Source organism: Melozone crissalis, unplaced genomic scaffold (genome assembly GCF_028551555.1).
Source record: "Melozone crissalis strain CALT ecotype California unplaced genomic scaffold, PUWL_Pcris_2 ptg000006l_1, whole genome shotgun sequence".
Classification (NCBI taxonomy): Eukaryota; Metazoa; Chordata; class Aves; order Passeriformes; family Passerellidae; genus Melozone; species Melozone crissalis.
In genome coordinates, this window is record NW_026535784.1 from 19,364,711 (window position 1) to 19,385,037 (window position 20,327).

Genomic DNA, 20,327 nt, shown 5'->3' on the forward strand with positions numbered 1-20,327 from the left:
GATGAAGAGTAACACACGGAAATTGCGTCTGAGAATACAACACTCTTCTGCTTCCAGATTTAACAAAGCGCAGCTTTGACGCCCTCAACAGCCGTATACCAGCAGAGCAGCCAGCATGGCACGCAATAAACCCATCTGTATGCCAGCAGAGCAGCACGTCACTGCACCAGCATCTCTCGGTACCAGGGACTGCCCCGGCAGCGCTTCCGCCGCCTCACAGCCCGGCCACCGCCTCCCGCCCCGCCCCGCCCCGTCCTTTCCGGGCCGCTGCGCCCGCCCTGCGCGGCGCGGCCTGACGGTACCGGGCCATGGCGGGTTGGGCTCAGCTGAGCTTGGCCGGGCTGAGCTTGGCTGGGCAGAATTGAGCTGCTGCCAGCGCCATGGCCCTCGCCGGCAGGGCAGCGCTGCGCTGGGGGGCACGGCTGCCGAGCCCCGGCCCCGCCGCCGCCCCGCTCTGCTGTCCGGCCTGGCTGCCCGCGGCGTGCGGGCGGCCCTACAGCTCCCGCGGCAAGGTGAGTCCGCGGGCGGCCCTACAGCTCCCGCGGCAAGGTGAGTCCGCGGCAGCCCGGGCTCCTGCCCCTGGCCGGCTGCTACCGGACCCCTGGGCTCGCCGCATTGCCAGGCAGCCCACGCTGCGTCCAGGAGTGAGAAGGAAGCGTTACTGCTTGGTAGAATTGCCTTGCTGAGGTGTAGGGCTTGACATCTTTCAGTGATCTCGGTTCTAGGGATGGCTTAACAGAGCTTGGAGAGAACGATGTACTGTTAGTAATGGGCACAAAGAAGGCAGAATTCATGGGCCAGAAGGACAGCTCCCAGGATAAGGAAAGAACGAACAAAGTCAACTCAGCAAGTGCGCTGAAATCGGCTCTGGCTAGGTAAAAGGGTACCACGAGCACAGAGCCAAGAAACCCACCTACTCAAGAGAAAGAAACCATGCTGGTTAACTAGATAAGAAGTGAGGGAACCATTTAACCAATAGAATACGAATTAAAAGAACTATGTAACTTTTAGGCAGTCGATAATAATGCCTTTGTTTGCTAAAATGTATAAAGTTTTAATAGTTCTTTGCTGGCTTTGTGGATTTTCCACCAAGTGCCCCTTTCTGCACAGAACTGTAAATAAATAAAATACTTTGACTTTTGTGTGTGGATTGGCTTCTTCCACACTAGCATTCTTTTTCACTGTCTGCTTGCTCCTTATGATAAGGTCACTACTCGCTGAGTCTCTAGGTAACGGCTCTGAATTCCTATCATGCTTGTGAAGAATGATGTCCTTAATGGCCCCCTGAATCCAGTTTTCTTAATCCTTAAGTTTAGTAGTTTCACCAACGTGAAAGTGTAAACCCAAGTTTTCCAGCTCCCCATGTGCATAAGAACATAGTACCTTTTACACACTTTCCAGCATAGTTCATAATTGTTTAGTGATAAAAGAATACATGTGTCTGTATGACTAAAGTGAAATGCTGAGATTTTAAACAATGGTGACAATTCAAGCTTTTGTATCTCTGTTCAACCTGTATTACTTCTAGAGAAAAAATATTAAAATAATTAATTTGCTTTTTTAAAGGCCAGGTCATATGCTATACAGAGACTGTAACCTTGATTTATGAAAAGAAATTCCTGTTTTTCAGGAAGAAATAGATATGTCAACGTATCCTGTTGAAACCATTAGAAACTTCAGTATTATAGCTCATGTAGATCATGGCAAAAGTACACTAGCAGACAGATTGCTGGAAATTACAGGTAAGCATTCTCATTTTATGCTACCTTTTCTTGACATGGAAGGTGGCATCTTAAGTTTCTGTGCTGTTGATTATCACTAAAATTTCTAATATTTTTGCTCTCCTAGTGTTGCTTGGGCTTTTAAGCTCTTAATGGTGTAGCGTTACAGATATATGGACTTTGTGCTTGAGATATGTCTACATGTAGGCATGATGCGTGTAATTCATTTAAAGTATATATTTTGGAAAGAGACTGAAAAGGAGTTTGAAGGTGTTCCTTGTTTCAACATCTTCCTTGTTCAAGATGTCACTCCTGTCACTCTAACCAGTCATCCATTAGAACAGTACATGTTAAGTTTATGATGTTTATTGCCTGTGGTTGACGTGGACAGAAGGGGTGGGTCTGTCATGACCTGGGAGTTCTGAACTCTCATTTAAGGGTGAATGAAACAAAACCAGGGAGAGAAACTTCTGATCAAAGTTATTTTTTATGATTACCTCCCATGTGTCATCACCATGAGCATTTTTGCCTGATGCCTGTGATAGAATGGGATTTTGAATTCAGGTCTGTCACTCTATGCTAATGCTCGTCTGGCACTTGAGATTGATTTTAGAGCTGTGGGGCACTCTTGCTCAGTGATAGGAAGGGAAGTTTCCTTAAGTATCAAAATTATTTACAATTCAAGGGAATTCTTCCTTCTTCTTAATCCCTTAGATGATGTTTTTTATCCTGCTTATTCAGGTTAATATTTTATATAACTTTATTGTGTAAACTTTATTTGACAAATGTAAAGAGTTGATGCACTGTTTTGTTTTATTGGAAATCTTTGTTTAGCTTAATTATATGGGAAAGCTTCATTTGTTCTTGGTTAACTTTTGGTTAATGGCATTTTCAAGATTTATGTCGTAAATTAGGTAATAAAGCTTTTTTTTTCCTTATTTTTAGGAACAATTTCTAAAACTGATCGTAATAAACAAGTGCTGGATAAACTTCAAGTGGAACGTGAAAGAGGAATTACAGTTAAAGCCCAATCTGCATCTCTCTTTTACAATCATGAAGGAATAAACTACCTCTTAAATCTTATTGACACACCAGTAAGTTAAATATAAACAGTGTTGAAATCACACAAATCTAAATGTCCTTACAGTTAAAAGTAGGAGATTTCTGGCTTCCTGTGTTTATTCAATTCCTCTTTTATAAGAATGTGAACTTCATTATACAAATATGCAAATGAAAGCAATGTAGTACAGAAATCTTTGCAAAAATACCTGAAATTGTAAACATTTGTTTTCTCCACAGGGCCACGTAGATTTCAGCTATGAAGTATCACGGTCACTATCTGCCTGTCAGGGTGTCATACTTGTAGTGGATGCAAATGAGGTGTAGTACCTAATTCTTGTTTTTTATTTAGTATTTCAGGATTTCCTTTAGGAAAGTAGTTGTAGGATTTTTTTTTTTGTTTTTCTGGCAGTGTTTCTGCCCCTGGGCTATCTCCATGAAGTATTACATTGCAGAAAAATAGTAGTGGGATTTTAAAGCAGTTGCATATAATCAATCACCTTTTATTTATCCATCTCCTAAATGAAAGAGTTGATAGAATAGCAAAGTAATCTTAAATTGTATAGTATGCCTAAAAATACTCCCCAAAACCACACCAAAACTGAGGTGATTTCTGTGTTGAACTTTACAATGTTATTTTCTAGGGTATTCAGGCTCAGACAGTGGCAAACTTCTATCTTGCCTTTGAAGCACAGCTTTCAATAATTCCTGTCATAAATAAGGTAATAAAGATTTTAGCATTTTCTATTAAATACTCGGGTTGTTTAAATGTGTATAGTGCTGATCAGAAATGTAACCTCAAAGAGAAGTAAAGAAAGTTATTCATTATAATATTTATAGGATTTAGATTTAACATTACTAGGAATTTTCTGTATTTGCTGTCTGTGTAAAATTTTACAATTTAACTGCTGTGAAATTTTTAATTTCATGAAATACATTTAGGTATTTAAAAGTGTAGCACTTAAGGACATGATTAGTAGTGGATGTTGCAGTGCTGGGCTTATGGTTGGAATTGGTGATGTTAAAAGTTCATTGATATTGAGGAAATGACATGACTAGGAGCTCAGTATTTAAAAAGTGAAGTCTTAATTTTAAGAGAAATTCTTAGTGTTACTTTCTATACAATTTTGAGAGCTGTGCTATTGGAATCACAAGAATAATTACTGCTCAGCTTATGTTAATTGCTTTTTGTAGATTTATTTTGTACTTAATATGTAATCCTATAAACAGTGTAGGTAGCTCTTAATGATTTCAAATTACTTTGTAAACTAAAGATTTTTACCAACTATTGGGCAAAGGTGTTTTCCCTAATGAAACAAACCAAAATGAGACTAGTTATGGACAGGATCCTTCCCAAAATCAAGGAAGGAAGACTTCATAAAATGAATATTGATCTTTTCCTAAAGATGGACAATGTTTACTCATAAATACATGAAGGTTCTTTGCTGTACTTTGCTGTTCTTTTTGTACTTTCTACTGTACTTTTTGTACAGTACTGGATGATGTGGGAGATCTGGTTTCTTGTATATTTAGCAGTTTGTTGTTTCACAGATTGACTTGAAAAATGCAGACCCTGAAAGAGTTGAAAAACAAATTGAGAAGCTCTTTGATATCCCTACAGATGAATGCATAAGGGTAAGATCTCTGAGTTTTATAACATGCCTGATAATGTAACTTTGTAACTAACATGTGACATGTGCATGTTGTAAATTAGGAGAGTGCTATCTGTCTGCCTGTTCTTGTCTGACATAAGAATTTCTTTAAATTTTGTCTCCTGTAAGAGTGGAGAAAATAACTCTCAGCTAAAAATTCTAGTATTTTTTCACGATTAGAATCCAGGATTTTAAATTATTTCTCACTGTCAATCCATAAATGATTTTCATTTCTATCATAAAAATAATTGCCATTCACAAAAGACAAAAGACAGTATTTCTTGGTAATAGCATTCTAGAGTGTCCTTTTGAGTGCTTTTATGGGTGCCACCCAAACTAAGTTCACATGACACTATTTAATTAATAAGTGTAAGATGTGTCTTATGAAGTTGTTGTTGGTTTTGTTTTAGATTTCTGCTAAACAAGGAACAAATGTTGAAAAAGTTCTTCAAAAGGTCATTGAGAAGATCCCACCGTAAGTCTGTATTTAATTATGTGTCTAATTAACCTTTAAAAGTAATTAGAAAATCATGAGTTGCATTTACATGGTATTGGCAGTAGTTTTACACTTAATATACATCTAATTAAATAAAATATTTTATAGATAGATGTAGGAGAAACAGAAGGAAAATAGTGACTTGTTCTTAAACAGGAGAGATGAATTAGTCACCAGCGAGGCTGAAAAGCAGAGGGACATTTTTTTCACCTCTGTCTTTACCAGCACCATTGGGCTTTAGGCCTGGGGAGCAGAAATGCAGGTTGATGCACAGATGCACTGTCAGCAAAGAAGGAGTTGGTATGTGAACTGTTACAGGAGCCTGACCCCTGTGCATCCATTTGCCCTGATAGTGTCCACATGAGGATTGTAGGAGAGCTGGCTGTGTCCGTGCAAAGCTGCTCTTTGTAATCTTTGAGAAGTCCTGGAGATCAGGGGACATCCCAGAAGACTGGAAGAATGCTAATGTTGAATTTACTAGAAGAACTTAAAGAAGGATCCAGGAATTTGTAGGCCCATCAGTCTTACTGCAGTCCCTGGAAATGGTATGGAACAAATCCTCCTGGGGGCTGTGACAAGTCAGATGAAGTGATTGGGAAAAGCGAGCAGGGGTTCACCAAGGGTGTATTGGGCTTGACAAACCTGATCACCTTCTGCAGCAGGGTAACCTGCTGTGTAGTGTGAGCAGTGGATAGTGGCTACCTGGATTTCTCTCTACCTGCATTTTAAAGGATTTGGATAAGGTTTCTCACAGACTCCTGGAGAAACCACTGTGTTACAGTCTGGAGTGGTCTGTGTCATAGGAGCTGTCTGATGGGCTGCACCCAGAGGGTGGTGGTAAATAGCTCCTTTTCAGACTGGCCACAGGTAGGGTCTGCCACGGTTCCACATTGGGTTCAATACTGTTTCTTATCATCATAAGTGATCTGGAAGTTGGAATGTGTACCCTGGTGAAGTTTGCCAGTCATACCAAACTGAGAGGGGAAGTAGACACTTCAGAAAGGACGAACAGCTTTGCAGGAAGACCTAGATAGGCTGGAAGAGTGGGCTAAAAAGAGCCCTATGAAATTCAACAGAGGCAAAGGTCTTGCACCTGGGAATGCATAGTTCAGGAGCATAGCACAGGCTGGAATCTTACCTAGCTGGAGAGCAGCTCTGTGGAAATGGACCTGGAGGTCTTTGGGGACAATAAAGTCAATGTGAGGGAACAATGTACTGCTGCAGCAAAGAAAGACAACAGCATGCTGCGTTGCCTTGGGACATCAAGGACAGGGACATCAACAGCAGAGATGAAGAAGTCATTATCCCACTCTGCTCAGTGGTGGTCGGTCCACACCTGGAATACTGTGTTCAGTTTTGGCCCCTTCTGTGTAGAAAATGTGGACCAGCTGAAGAGAGGCCACAGAGATGACTGAAAGACTGGGCAGTCTGCCCTTTGAGGAAAGGTTGAGAAAAATGGACTTGTTCAGCCTTGAAAAAAGAAGGCTTAAGGGAGACCTTTTGCTATATTCTGGTATTTAAACAGTATCTACAAAGAGCCATTGGAATAATCTCTCCAGGAAAGTGGTGGATTCCACAGCATTGGACACTCTCTGGTTTGTTTGGGCAGGGTGCTAGGCCATCCTGTGTAAGCCTGTGTTTTTGCCAAGAAAAGTTGAATCAGGTGATACTGGAAATCCCTTCCATCCTAGTGTGATTCTTTGAAAGTGCTTGGGGTGGGCATGCTTGCTTATTCAATATTGAATGAAAACACTCTGCATAATATATTGTTCTAATTTTTTTTGGTGACAGACCCCAATGTAATACTGCTGATCCATTGAAAGCCTTAGTATTTGACTCTACCTTTGACCACTACCGAGGTGTCGTAGCTAACATTGCGCTCTTTGGTGGGGAGATTGCAAAGGGACACAAAATTGTGTCTGCACACACTAAGAAAAGATATGAAGTAAATGAAGTTGGAATTCTGACTCCAAATGAACAGCCAACACATAAGCTGTAAGTAAAAACTTCTTACAGTGGAAAAATAATATATTGGGCTAAGCTACAATGTCCTGCATTTCTGTTTGATTTTTGCTTTGAGAGGTAAAAACTGGGAGATGTCCAGGTTTTTGTTCTTGTTCTTTGGTGGTGGGTTTTTTTACTAATTACTATTTGCAATTTAATGCTCTGTGTCATTTTTTATTTTGGGCATGCTGAAGCAGAAGGTTTTACAAAGTGCTTTTGGGGCATTACTGTGGGAGGAATCCATTATCTCCTGTAGTACATGGAACATCTGGACAGCTAGGTGTTTAAAGGCTAGTGTTCGATATTCTTATTCAGCTGTCCAATTTATTTCTAGGAGCTGCCCTGTTTGAGAGTGGAAGGGAATGGGGCTTCATCTTAGTTATTGCTGCAGCATATTTTGAGGGTGGAAAACTTAAAATCCATGAATGCAACAGCTTCCAGAAACTGGCTTCTCAATGGCAGCAGTGGGAAGAAAATCAGGTACTTAGAATCAGTGGAGAAGTTTTACCAGCGTGCATCCAAATATACATAAATGACTTTACTGGGGTCATTTTCAGGTTACATTACTGTGTCTAGTGGGTTGAACCCAGCCAGCCCCCTGCTCAGTCCCCAACTCTAGCAGGATGAGAACTGAGGAAGTACCTGTGGATTGAGATAAAGACAGTTTAATAAATAAAGGAGGAAAAAAAAAGAAATAAAATCAAATTATGCAAAGATAGTCCATTATTCGCCACCTCCCACAAGCAGACTGATGTCCTGCTAGTCTACAAGTAAAAGCATTGGAAAGGCTACACTTCTTTTGTATTGCTAAGCATGATGTTCTGTGGTATGAAGTGCCCTTTTGGCCAGTTTGGGTCTGTTGTCCTGGCTGTGTCACCTCCCAGTCTCTTGCACACCCTCAGTCTGTTTGCTTGCAGGGGCACAGTGAGAAACCCAGAGGGCTTGCTCAGCAATACCTACATTGGTATGTTATCAACACTTGTTTAGTCACAATTCCAAAACACAGCTCCATACTAGGCTGCTTTGAAGAAAGTTACTCTATCCCAGCCAAAATCAGTAATACTGTGTTTTGCTCAATATTTACCACGTATTCCCCTCCTGTTAGCATAATGTGCTGATGGAAAGTGTTTGTCTAGTTTCATCCTAGTGATATATGAAACTTGCAGTGCTGGCAGCTGGGAACTGTTCTGGTTTCTTTGTCTTAGGAGCCTCTCAAGGGTCTAGCTCCGGCTTTTAAACAGAGAGCAACACAATATTCAAAACCAGGATCATAAATGTACTGTTCAGCTGTAACAGAAAAAGAGCTAGCTGAGACTGTTCACAACTCAGAGGTGAAACAACGAAAATCTCACTTCTGGACTTTGGGTATGGGCTTTTAATGGGGTGATTTATTTGAATTTCTGGCTGGGCTAAATTAAGTAGGAAAGTAGTAGAAATACTGCTAATGCCAACAATCATGTCCACATAATAACAATTTTATTTAGCTATGCAGGACAGGTGGGGTACCTGATTGCTGGAATGAAAGAAGTAACGGAAGCCCAAATAGGAGACACACTGTTTTTGTATAAACAGCCAGTGGAGCCTTTGCCTGGCTTTAAGTCAGCGAAGCCAATGGTTTTTGCAGGTGAGGAGTACATCAATATAAAGTTTTCCATTGACAAGAGTAAGAGCTGTTAGAGCTTTTAAAAGAAGACATGTATATTAAGAGTTGGGAGGATTAGAATTTTTTGGCCGAGATGCATCACTTACATAGATTTGTATGTTTTCCATGTGACTTAGCAGGATTAGCAATAAATGCTGACTGGTTTTCCATGAATACAGCACAAATATGATTATTGTTTCTAATGGCAGTAAACTCTTAATAGCTGGAAAAGAAGGATTGAAATTAAAAAAAAAGAGAATTATTCATCTTGATAATCAGATTTCTGTAATTATTCTGTTGGTTTTTCTTCTTTTAAAATTTAGCAACTGTTTCATTTTTGTCAAACATGGTAAACTGCCAGAGCTACTGTGCAGAATGATCTTGTAAAATATTTGACTTTTTGAGCTTGAATAATTCTGTTGAGCTGTTGCCAGCTTCAGTAACTACAAATGCTACAGAAGGTGTCTTTAGAAGAAATTCTGTAAATAATTTTCTAGACCTATTGTGAAGCAGTGTGTAGAACTCACTTGAACTGTCTCATGGAGACTAGGCATGTAGATGGTGGTTTTGTGTGCATGTGTGTTGCATCTTGATGTAGATGAAATTTTCTGAGCATACAAGGCTATGAAAAGTGATACAGTAGAATCTATTTCAGACAGCAGTTATACAAACAGCTGTTTTTATTAATTTCAAAAGAAGAGAGAAATATTTGCAACTTGGAAATGATGCTTTTTATTTTTCACTCACTCTTAGCTTTGAGGGAACATCTCAGTGAAGTCTATACACTTACACTGCAAAACAGTGGTTATACTCAACTATGAATCTTCCATAAATGTGAATGATTAGATAAATACAGTGATCCTACCATTATGGTTTAGATGTTAATTCAGTGGTAATCTAAAACATTTTTATGTTTTGACTAATTTTTTTTCCGAGGAATAAAGAATCCTTATGTTGTTTTTCACATTTAAAAACTGATAGAGCAGAAAGTAACTATTCCTGGTTTTATTACTCTGTTAACTATAAGTGGCATATTTGAAAGCCAGGTACACAGCTAAAGCTCTCTGTCACATCACTTCTATTTAATATATTTTGACAGGAATGTATCCAATAGACCAAACAGAATATAATAATCTCAAAAGTGCTTTGGAAAGGTTGACATTGAATGACTCCAGTGTAACTGTTCATCGTGACAGTAGCCTTGCCTTAGGAGCTGGATGGAGGTGAGGTTTTTCTGCTGCTTTCATTTTTTAAACTGTTCATAAGTTAAGAACGCATGTTTAAGTCAACTGAAGGTAGAATTAAACTTAATTCAAAATTAGAAGCTGTAATTCAAATAAATGATAAAGTTCATTAATTTAATTTGATTTTCTTACATTCTCTGTTTGCGCAGAGAATGAAAATTATTGTGATTGTTTTTGTTCTCCAAGATTTTTCAACTGTGCGATTATTTGGTCCCTTGAAGGTTGTTTGCTCTGCCTGATACTGCCATACTAGCACTGTAAACATGCTGGAGGGTGAAAAAGACCACTGTGAAATTCCAGGGGATACACAAATACTTTTACCAACAGGATATTTATCTTACAGGTTGGGTTTCCTTGGTCTTCTACATATGGAAGTCTTTAATCAGCGTTTGGAACAAGAGTATAACATGTCTGTTATTTTGACTGCACCTACAGTTCCATATAAAGCTGTTCTTTCCTCAGCAAAGTTGATAAAGGTATGTTAAATTCATTAAAAAATTACGTAAATATAATAAGCATCTAGAGTCTCTTCTTAAAAGTAAGCTAGTACTGTATTTTATAGTAAGCATTAGAAACACGAGTATATTACTTAAATAGTTTTTAATTTTTTAAGGATGCTAACTGCTCTTTCCCTTTTCATTTCAAGCACTCTCTTCTTATGTCTTATACTTTTTCTTGAAAATGGGAGTACAGGACACATGCCTTGCTGTATTCTTTTAAGTGCTTACTGACTGGACTGCATTAAAAGCAGATGAAATAATCTTCCAGAAAATCAGAAAATCAGAAAACATGAACGTTTCTAGGAATAGCTTGTGATGATACTGTAGATTGGCAGGGGCTGGTGAAAGAAAGTGAGATTTTTTGATGACAATTAAATGGGCCTGTGCTAACTTCATTAAACTGAGTGCAAATAGAATTACTGTGTTTGAGTTCTACAGAGAGAAAGAGGTAGACTTAGAGCACCTGCTGAGAGAGGAGGCTGCAAATTGACTGGCTGATTGTCCTGCAAATTACTAAAAACTTGTATAAGAAAGGTTTCTGTACTTACAACCTGTGAGGCATAAACCTTTTATCTCTCTGGTTGTTTTGGTTTGTTAGGCAGCGTAGCAGCTAGGAATGAAGTAGTTGATACCTTTAGTGTGTGATTCTGGACTGCTGATGTGGGATTCTTTTCAAACAATGCTGTAAGTTGGGTCTCTGTCAGTGGACAGGGAGGAGGGAATTTGCATTTTCACAATAAGCAGCATAACTTTCCTTTTACATCGGAAGGGTAACTCCAGCCCTTACTGGGATGTTGGACAGGAGAAAGTAGGTAATGAAAGCAAGAATCAAAAACTTCATTTTTAAATCCACTTCAGCATGTGAGGGAGCCTGAACCCAAAGTTTTAGTTAGGGAAGAAAGTTTCCACCACTGAACTCTAAAATATTTAGAGCAGATCTGTTGAAGCTGTGTAATAGAGGATCAGGATGAAGTAAGAAAGAAGATCCTCAATTTACAGTGGAGAGAAAGATGGATAGAAAAGTTTTTTGTATTTCTATCATTTCCCAAGTCCAAAGCTAATTTCTGGATAATGATATTTAAGGATGTGCTGATAACAGACTTCTATATGTTTTATAAAAATCTCTTCTAAAATCATCCTTGGTTTAAACTTGGGTTGCATCATGCTGCACCAATGTTTTCAGACAACTGAAACATATTTTAGCATTTTTTCAATGCTATATTTGTCTCCTTTGCTGTTCATTTTACTTACTAATAAATTACAATATCTGGTTTATTTGTTTTCAGGAGTACGGAAAAGACCAGATTACTATTATCAACCCTGCTCAGTTTCCTGATAAACTTTCAGTATCAGAATATTTGGAGCCAACTGTTCTTGGTACTATTGTAACACCTCATGAATATATTGGGAAAATAATTACATTGTGTCAGGTTGGTGTATAATTTTAATTTTATCTTTTGCATTTTTAAGCTCCTCACCTCAAAGTGAAGACACAAGATAGTATGATAATAGATATTGCTACTTAAATAGTATCTTTGAAGTAATTATTGAATACTTTTGAAAGATAACATAATTTTAAACATTTTATTTGTAAAATTCTGAACTACAGAATCCATCAAACTACAGAACTGAAAAGTTAATGATGAAATTTGGTGACAACAAAGTGCTTGGTCTGTACTAGACTAATTCATAGCTAGTTCTGTTCTCCTGAAACAATGGAATCTGCAGCAGGGAAATAAGATGTATTGGTTTTTTTAGAAGTATATGCATGGAAATACAACTTCTGCCAACACTTCTGACTATGTGTCCATGTACTTTTCTCAGTACTTCACTGAAAATAAATTTAGGATAGCAAAGACCAAATTTGCCTAACTGTATTTGGAATACTTCTAATTCAAAATGTTTTAACTGCCATGCATACTGTATTTATATTATTTCTTCACAATATTTTTCTTAGCTTCTAACATTCCAGAATGCATAATACAAAGCAGTACAGTGAAGAATAAAATCTATTGAAAAGAATTTCTAAATTAACTTTAAGAACACCTTTCTGGGAGGAAAGAAGATGAGCCTTCAAGTCCTACAGTGGCAGCAATAAGCAGAAGCTGTTAAGGATTTCAGAAATTCAGCATTTAGAGAGGAAAGGCTTGAATTGAATTTCTAGTTAAGTTATAACCACTTCATTTGTTACAATGCTGCAGTTTGTCCTGTGACTTCAGCAAACTACCAATGAGAAAGTTACTTTGGGGTTTAAGTACAGGAATTCTCTTGTGTAGCTTGATTGCTGTTGATTTTAATTTGCTTTGTATTTTTTGTAGAAAATTTCAAGGGAAAGTGAAACAATTTTTATTTGTCTAGGATCGTAGAGCAGTCCAGAAAGATCTGTTGTACATTGATGAGAACAGGGTTATGCTAAAATACCTCTTTCCACTGAATGAAATTGTGGTGGATTTTTATGATGCTCTTAAGTCTCTGTCTTCTGGCTATGCAAGGTAACTATCTCCCCTGTTCCCCTTTTCCTCCTCCCACCCTGGACCCTGAAGGGGGGTGGTATGGTAAAAATAAGGCCTGAGGAACAGCTGTGGAAGGGCAGAAGTAAAGAATATTCCTTTATGGTGATGCTGCAAATCTAGTATCTCTTCCCCTTGAATGGATTAGATTCACTGTGAAAATGGATGGAAATAAGTCTGAAAAACATGAAAAGTGTGGCACTAACTAATAATCATTGTTTCTGGCAATGAGTATATTTTTCAAGGGCACCCCCAGGTGTGGCACTGGTTCATCTATATGAGTGAGACCTAAATGGTCTGTCCTTGTCTGAAGTGACACTGTACAATTTTTTTCAATGGAATCACTGAAACTGTACTGCTTACTGTATGCACTGTCTCTTGGTGGAAAAAGGAAACTAACCACATTGATTATTTAAAGCTAGTAAAAACAATGTGGTATTTAAAACAAGCAGTACTTACTTTATGTATATGCTTTATTTGTGAAAAAAGAAAAGCATGTGTATTTTGAGACAAAATTTTCTGTTGTGGCTGGCTGCTATGAATTCAGAGTCTAGTAGAGTGCTCAGATGTTTGTAAAGAGCCATTGTGAGTTTAATGAAAGTGAAAATGCTGCATGGTGATGAGCTTGTGCCCCAGGAGGCTCAATGGCTCTCACAAACCTGGTATGTTGAGATGTCATTAATGGGATATTAATGACACAATAGGAACTGGTATACCTAATTACATTATTTATTTTATAAACATAAAAATGAATTTTATTGAAGGACTGAATTTTTTGAGTTTATGTTTTCTTTAATTATGTCTTAAAAATGTAAGTAAAACATGTTCTGCCCAGGTTTATATATATATGCAGCAAAAGCATAAACAAAAGTGGAGAGGCAAGATAGAAGAAACAGAGGGATGAAATTTTGAATTTCCTCTCTGGATCTAGCTCCCCCACTACATAAAAGCTAACCTGTTTATCAAGAACCTATCTCATTAGCAGAATTATGTTGGGTTTCCTTTGATTTGGGGATGATTGCCAATGATGTTGCACTATCTTATTTATTTATTAGTATTTATTTCGTAATTGACTCCTTAATACAGCTTGTGGATGTAGTGCTCTCAGTAATCATATTTCTGTTATATGGATCCATTCACACTTCTGTGGTTATTAAACCAACTCAGAAAAAACACTTTGAAATAATCTCAAAGGATTTCCCCCCCTTTTCTGGTATTTCAGATTTGACCACATTACAGTGATATTGATGATCCTCCACAATTATACTTACACACAAGATCCATCTGTCTGTCTGTCTATCTATCTGTCTGTCCTTCTATTGCATACACCACCTCTACATCTCTTCCATTTTAAGAATTTTTGCTAACTACCACACAGACAGCAAGGCCCACACCTACCAAAGAAGAAATCTGATTTGGAAACTAAATGAAAAACTTAAATGTCAGAGACGGTGATAATAGGGGTCACATAAAAAGTTTGTCAAATGAGAGGATGAAAAGAAGATGGTCCTGGATTGGTGTTTGATTCCTGTGACATTCAGGACATGGAGTGTTCAATAGCTGTGAGACTGCATTAAGCATGTAGATTTCTAATTGCTGATTAGATTGGAAGGACATCCTTGAAGTCAAGATGACAACTTTCTGCATTGGAGGGCACATTATCTGTGGTGCATTTCTAGTGTGAACATGTACTGAGAGACTACTAAAAACTGTACTCCCATTATATTAAAAAGTTCAAGTGTTTTATTAAGAAATATGTCTATAAAATCTATGGAACAAAGAATGCAAAATATAATTTATACAATATCATGACTAATTTTTGAACTGCTTTTATTCTTTTAGTTTTGATTATGAAGATGCAGGTTACCAATCAGCAGACCTAATCAAAATGGATATTCTTCTAAATGGAAATCCAGTTGAAGAACTGGCAACTATCATACACAGGTAGGTTTACTGGATTCCTTATTCAAAAGGAATAACAATGAAAACATTGTCTATTAATAGGACTGGATGATATTAAGGTCTTTTCTGACCAAAATGATTATATGATTCTAAATGACTCTAGGTATATATGTACTCTTAATATGAAAAATGTGTTTGAAGATTTGCAGTGAAGATTTTTCCATATGATCACCTTCATTACCACTGAAAAAGAGAAGCATTTTGTAGTCTGAAGATTAGGAAATAATAATAGCAATTTTTTTACTTCTCTTTCTCAGCTTAAGTACTGGATATCATATTTTTGTGGAAAATGTAGGGCAGAGAGAAAGAAATGCAAAATGCCAAGCTTGAAAAAAATTTAAGTGCAGACCAATCTAGGAGATGGCAGATGAATAATTTATGATGCTTAGTACTGACAAAAAATTATTTTGCTCTCCCACTAATTCCTGTTCTATAGAAGTTTATTGTTACCTTGTTTCCAGACAGAGTACCAGGAGAATGTAAATATTTACTGGATGCAATTACCTCAGAATTTTTTTGCTAAAATGATTCTATTTCTATGGGCATTTCAGGTATTAGAGGTGAGAATAATGCCCTTCCAGCCTGTCCCCTAGCTTCTCACAAAGTTTTTACAAGGCTCCCTTCTGTAACTTCAGCATCCCTTTCCAATAATGCCTACTTTTGTGGGTTGTTTAGTTTTCCTTCTTAAAATACTTGTAGTTGCTAAATATTTGTATATTTTCATATTTTTTTACATAACTGCAATCTTGAAATCCTTAAAATTCTGTAACTCCAGAAAGTTGACATAGGAAAATAAACCCCTTGCCTTGTTCAGCATCATGGGGTTGAAGAGGAGTAACGGTCTTGCATTCAGTTGCCAGTTATGAAATAATGCATTTCTCATAAGCATGCAGTGTTTAGCAATATACCTGAAAAGATGCAAAATAGAGTGGGCCACCTTGCAAAAGTTAGTTATTGCTTTAACATGTATTTTTTGATCAATTTAGCCCGTACCCTGAACTGTTTTACTCACTAAAACTACCTGTTTTTATTCACTAAAACTGTTTTACTCACTTTACTTTCTTTTGGCTTTAGATTTCAGTTGTTTTTTTTTTTAAACTCATAGTTGCAATCATTTTGCTCTTGCTGCAGGTCTTCCCACTGTAAAAACTGCATCTGTAAGAATTATGCTGAATAACATTTATAGAGAAAGCATTACAGAGATTACTGCAAGCTTGGTATTAAGATAGTCATCAATTGTTCTTACTGTAGAAGTAAATATATGGACCTCTTAAAACTGTAACGCTCAATGAGCATGACTTAAGTACTTCATGTTTAAATGTTTGCTCTATACAGGTAGCAAGACTCACATTGCCACTACCTGAAAACATGTATGTTGGTACAAAATGTCTGCTAAATACGGATATTTTTATACAGACAGACCCATTTCTTTCTAACAGTTTATGAAAGTATCTGTTAGTAGCTTCTTTAGACCTTTTGTTGTTTTCTTTTTCCAAATCCTGAAGCATATGTAGATGTTGAATATAGTTAGATAATTTTTATTAGCAGATGACAAGAGTATGTTAAATTATTTTTTTCTTGTGATATAAAACCAGACTTTGAAAGCATTCTGTAATATCTATATTTTGACCAATTGGACCTACAATCAATGAAAATTCTCGTTGATCTAGTTTAAAATTTCACTTGAAGCTATGGCAGTGTTCAAAATGTCTTAATTTGTGATGGATAATCAGGGTGTTTTTTATAAATACTTTATATGATGTTATATACTGAAGTTAATACAGTCTTATCACCTGTTAGTATGAAACAGGTGACATACAGAGACCACTTATTAGATGTAAAATTTGATCTGATCAGCTTATCTTCTGAGCTAAGAAGAGAAAACCTTCAACTAAAATCAAACAGTTTGATTTATGGGTGTATTTTTAGTGTTGCTGACGTTTTTTTTCAGAGATAAAGCCTATGCTGCTGGTAAACTCCTATGTGAACGTTTAAAAGACACTATTCCTAGACAGTTGTTTGAAATAGCCATCCAGGCTGCCATTGGCAAGAAAATCATTGCAAGAGAAACGTAAGTGAAGCCCTTCTGTTCCCCTTCTTTTTTTTCTGTCCATATTTTAAGATATGTGAAAGGTACAGACTTGGTACAAAACTAGGTACAGACTTGTGAAGTCTTACCTAGTTTTATACATTACAGGACTTTGATTTCACTATAAAGTTGTATTTTTCTTGATATATGCTACTTGAAAAAAAAACCACATTTGAGCAGTGACTATTGACTAAACATTTTGAATTAAATTTATACAAAGAAATTGTATTTCTATTTTAGATTGCTTGGGGTCAGAGTTGCACTTAGTGGATAAAGTGTAACTTCCAACGCATGTGTCCACTTCCTCTTTGGCAGTAGAAAAAGTTTCTTACTACTGAAAAAAATTAGCCAGTTGTGGAATACTTTGCTGTGAAAATCAGCAAAAAAATAGCTGATTTGTGCTGTTCCAAAGGAAATATGTTGCAGCTGAACACAAAAACATTTTCCTAGCACATGCTTCTTTAAAGCAAACCATTTCCTTATGTTGTGTTTCTCATCACATTTTTCTGTTGCTGTTTAAATAGGACTTAAATGGTGGTAAAATAATTAAAGGTCAGAATTCAGGCAGAGGTGGAGTAAGAATTTGTTGATACGTGTATATACACAGGGATGTAACGCTTCCTGTGAGTCATAGCAGAAATTCCAGATAAAACGCCAAGACTGTGATTTCTTTATGTACATATTACATGCCCTAAGTGATGTTTCTAGAATTGAAAACTGTGCATTATATCTTCTGTTTAAAGCTTCATATTTTGCATACAAAACCTGAAAATGTTATGATTCCAAAGCATCTTACAAAACTAGGAGAAAAACAAGTAACATTTTAACAACTCAAGTACTTAGCTTCACATGCAGATATTCTAATATGTTAAGGTGTATGTGTTATTTTATTTTGCAGGCTGAAGCCTTACAGAAAAAATGTTGTGGCAAAATGTGTAGGTATTTTTTTTCTCTTTTCTTCAGTTTCTGACATTTGTAAACCTTAGAGTCCTGCTAAGATTATATGCCCATCTCTTCCTAGAAACCCAGCAAAGACATATTCTTCTTCTGCTTGTGCCCCTAAGTTGTCTGTGGAATTCTAAGAGATACTTTTAAGCTTTTATTTTAAAATCCAACTCTTGTAACCCCTTGCTGCAGCTTGAGGAGTGGATTAGATAAAGTAATGGCATTTTCAGTCACACACTTTGAGTGTGTCTGTTTCATCTCCTCATCATTTTCTAATAGCTGTAGGCACACAGGAAATGTGTGTGTGTGTGTGTGTGTGTGTGTGTGTTTGTGTACACAGACATATAGGTAACTTAATGTTTCCTAAATTTCTTCTCAGGTGGTAGAAGGAAATATAAATGTGCTTCTTTTGAGACTTGATTGTGATTAAACTTCTACTTAGATTTGCAGTAATACATTGTAATAAAGCTTTAAATGTGCAATAGTTGATTATGGACAAGATTCAACAAAGCTGTTGGAAAACTGTGAGGCCTCTTACTTAGCTTGGATTTAGCTCTCTGAAGTGAACATATTGGAAAATATTAAACAAGTGTCCCTTTCTCACAACTGCAATAGAATTCTGCTAAGCCCAGCTGTGGGATGGTGACTGTTCAATACTGTACAAGGGTTTAGGTCACTTTTCTAGATGTAAGCACCTAATGCTAGTCAAGATGCCATAGTATATCTGAGCTGCTGCTATTCCAAGGGGATTTGCATCTAATGTGCTGTCTAGTGTCAGCCAGGCTTACAGGAATGTATATATTTAGGTGACAGAGTTCAACACTCAGTTGTGCAAATTAATGTGCTTATTTTCATCCTTGTTCTTTTTAATTAGTGGCCTTTAGGCCAAACTATTTGGAGTATAAATAATCTTTTTGTCAAAATATAACCAGCCTTTCTGACTATTTTTAAATCCTTTAGTTTTGTGTGGCTGGAATGTACTGTAGCTGCAGTTGTAGTTTAGGCCTGAGTAAATTTTATTTTTTTTTCACAGTACGGTGGCGACATTACAAGAAGAATGAAGCTTTTAAGGAGGCAAGCAGAAGGCAAGAGGTTAATGAGAAAAATTGGCAATGTTGAGGTTCCAAGAGATGCCTTTATACGTGTTCTAAAGAGAGAAACTGACAAATAGACATCAGTGAAATCCAGATCATGTCAGCTTTTTTGCAGACAGTAACAAAGTGAGCTAATACAGGATTTATCACTGTGAGATGGAACATATTTGACTTTAAATGGTATGAATTTGGTATGTGTGGGAAGATGAATTGACTTAAAAAATGTACATATATTTGTAGATTATTATGAAATTAAATTTACTTGACTGAATCTAAAAGTTCACATTATATTGTTTCTTCATTTTTTTCCACTGTTTTCATACTTTTAATACTTAAAATAACAATACTTTTGGGGTTTTTTTTCATTGCAAGTCTCTATATATAGAGAGGAACCATATGGCAGAAAGGTTATAAAAATAATTTAAAGGTATGTACAGACAAACAATACTGTGTTGGTTTGGTTTTTTTCTTTTAAAGTTTGAACTGCTGACACAAAAGTATCAAGCTGTTTCCTGTTTCACCTTCTCTAAAGTTGCTGTTTTCAGGAAATCATGATGCTGGGAAACCACATCAGATGAAAAAATCAAAACTCTTTAAATTTACCATGCTGTTTATTTTAAACCAGTTGAAGTGTGTAAATTTACCATTAGTTCAGCCTAGCTGTGCTTATCTTCAGGAAAATAGTAAGTTTTCTTATATTAAAAGACAGAATCTGTAACTGTTCCACTAGTGAGACCAATTCAGGCCTTAAAAAAATTATTTAACATGAAGGTTTGGTTATAGGGTATCTTGGTGTAGTTGGTGAAGTTTTATTTCTGTTGTTTACATGCTAAAGTTTGTCAGTGCATCCCCAGTTAAATGCTGCAGTGTAGTGTGTGTACCATGAAGTGTTACTTTTGGAAGTGTACACAAGGCAATTATAAATAAGTTAATGACCCTACTATATACTGTATTTACAACAGTTTACCCACCTCCAAAAGCTTTTAAACTGCATTCATTTTTTTGATCTTCAGGGACTAGTTTTGCTCTTCACAAATCTTATTTTCTTGTTATTAAATATTTAGTAGAGAACAAATTGCTAGTCATACCTACTAAAGTACTCAGTCACCAGCAAAGTCTGCCCTTAAATTTAGGCTTGTACCTACACTTTAATTATAAAGTAGTTTTATTTCAGCCTGTGTACAAGGAGGAATTGGGAAAATCTTTGGAGGCATGGAAGGGAACAGGACTTGTTCCCTTTCAACCTGTATTAGTTTCAGGGTGTGGAAAAAGGGGAGAGGGAATTCTGATAAGTTAGTGGTTTGTTGGGGCTTTTTTCTGTTTGGTTGTGGTTGTTCAGGTTTTGGGTTTTTTTTATTTGAAGCTGTTTCAAGTGCACTGAAAAACCAAAGATCTGGATGTGAACAAGG

The 20,327-nt window shown here is 36.9% G+C and overlaps 1 protein-coding gene across 4 annotated transcripts; it reads left to right on the plus strand.

Moving 5' to 3' along the window:
• The first annotated feature begins 380 nt into the window (after positions 1–380).
• Positions 381–20,271, plus strand: GUF1 (GTP binding elongation factor GUF1). 4 transcript variants are annotated; one of them, XM_054295854.1, is made up of 17 exons: positions 381–512; positions 1,631–1,742; positions 2,667–2,815; positions 3,021–3,101; positions 3,425–3,502; positions 4,332–4,415; positions 4,843–4,907; positions 6,720–6,923; positions 8,417–8,556; positions 9,674–9,797; positions 10,162–10,294; positions 11,605–11,748; positions 12,677–12,810; positions 14,671–14,772; positions 16,742–16,861; positions 17,778–17,814; positions 18,858–20,271. In XM_054295854.1, the coding sequence occupies exons 1-17, from the start codon at positions 381–383 to the stop codon at positions 18,993–18,995; spliced, it is 1,977 nt and encodes a 658-aa protein (XP_054151829.1). In that variant the 3' UTR covers positions 18,996–20,271. The 4 variants fall into 4 exon arrangements, with proteins under 4 accessions (XP_054151829.1, XP_054151831.1, XP_054151830.1 ...); XM_054295856.1 differs by having other exon boundaries at positions 483–512; positions 1,635–1,742; XM_054295855.1 differs by lacking the exon at positions 381–512 and adding an exon at positions 536–549.
• Positions 20,272–20,327: the final 56 nt, after the last annotated feature.

What these genes read in the sequence shown, in the direction of transcription:
- GUF1 (XM_054295854.1), top strand. Translation starts at nt 381, where the DNA reads ATGGCCCTCGCCGGCAGGGCAGCGCTGCGCTGGGGGGCACGGCTGCCG. An exon ending in TAATTCCTGTCATAAATAAG is followed by an intron (nt 3,503 to 4,331) that starts GTAATAAAGATT and finishes GTTGTTTCACAG; the next exon opens with ATTGACTTGAAAAATGCAGA. An exon ending in CCTCAGCAAAGTTGATAAAG is followed by an intron (nt 10,295 to 11,604) that starts GTATGTTAAATT and finishes ATTTGTTTTCAG; the next exon opens with GAGTACGGAAAAGACCAGAT.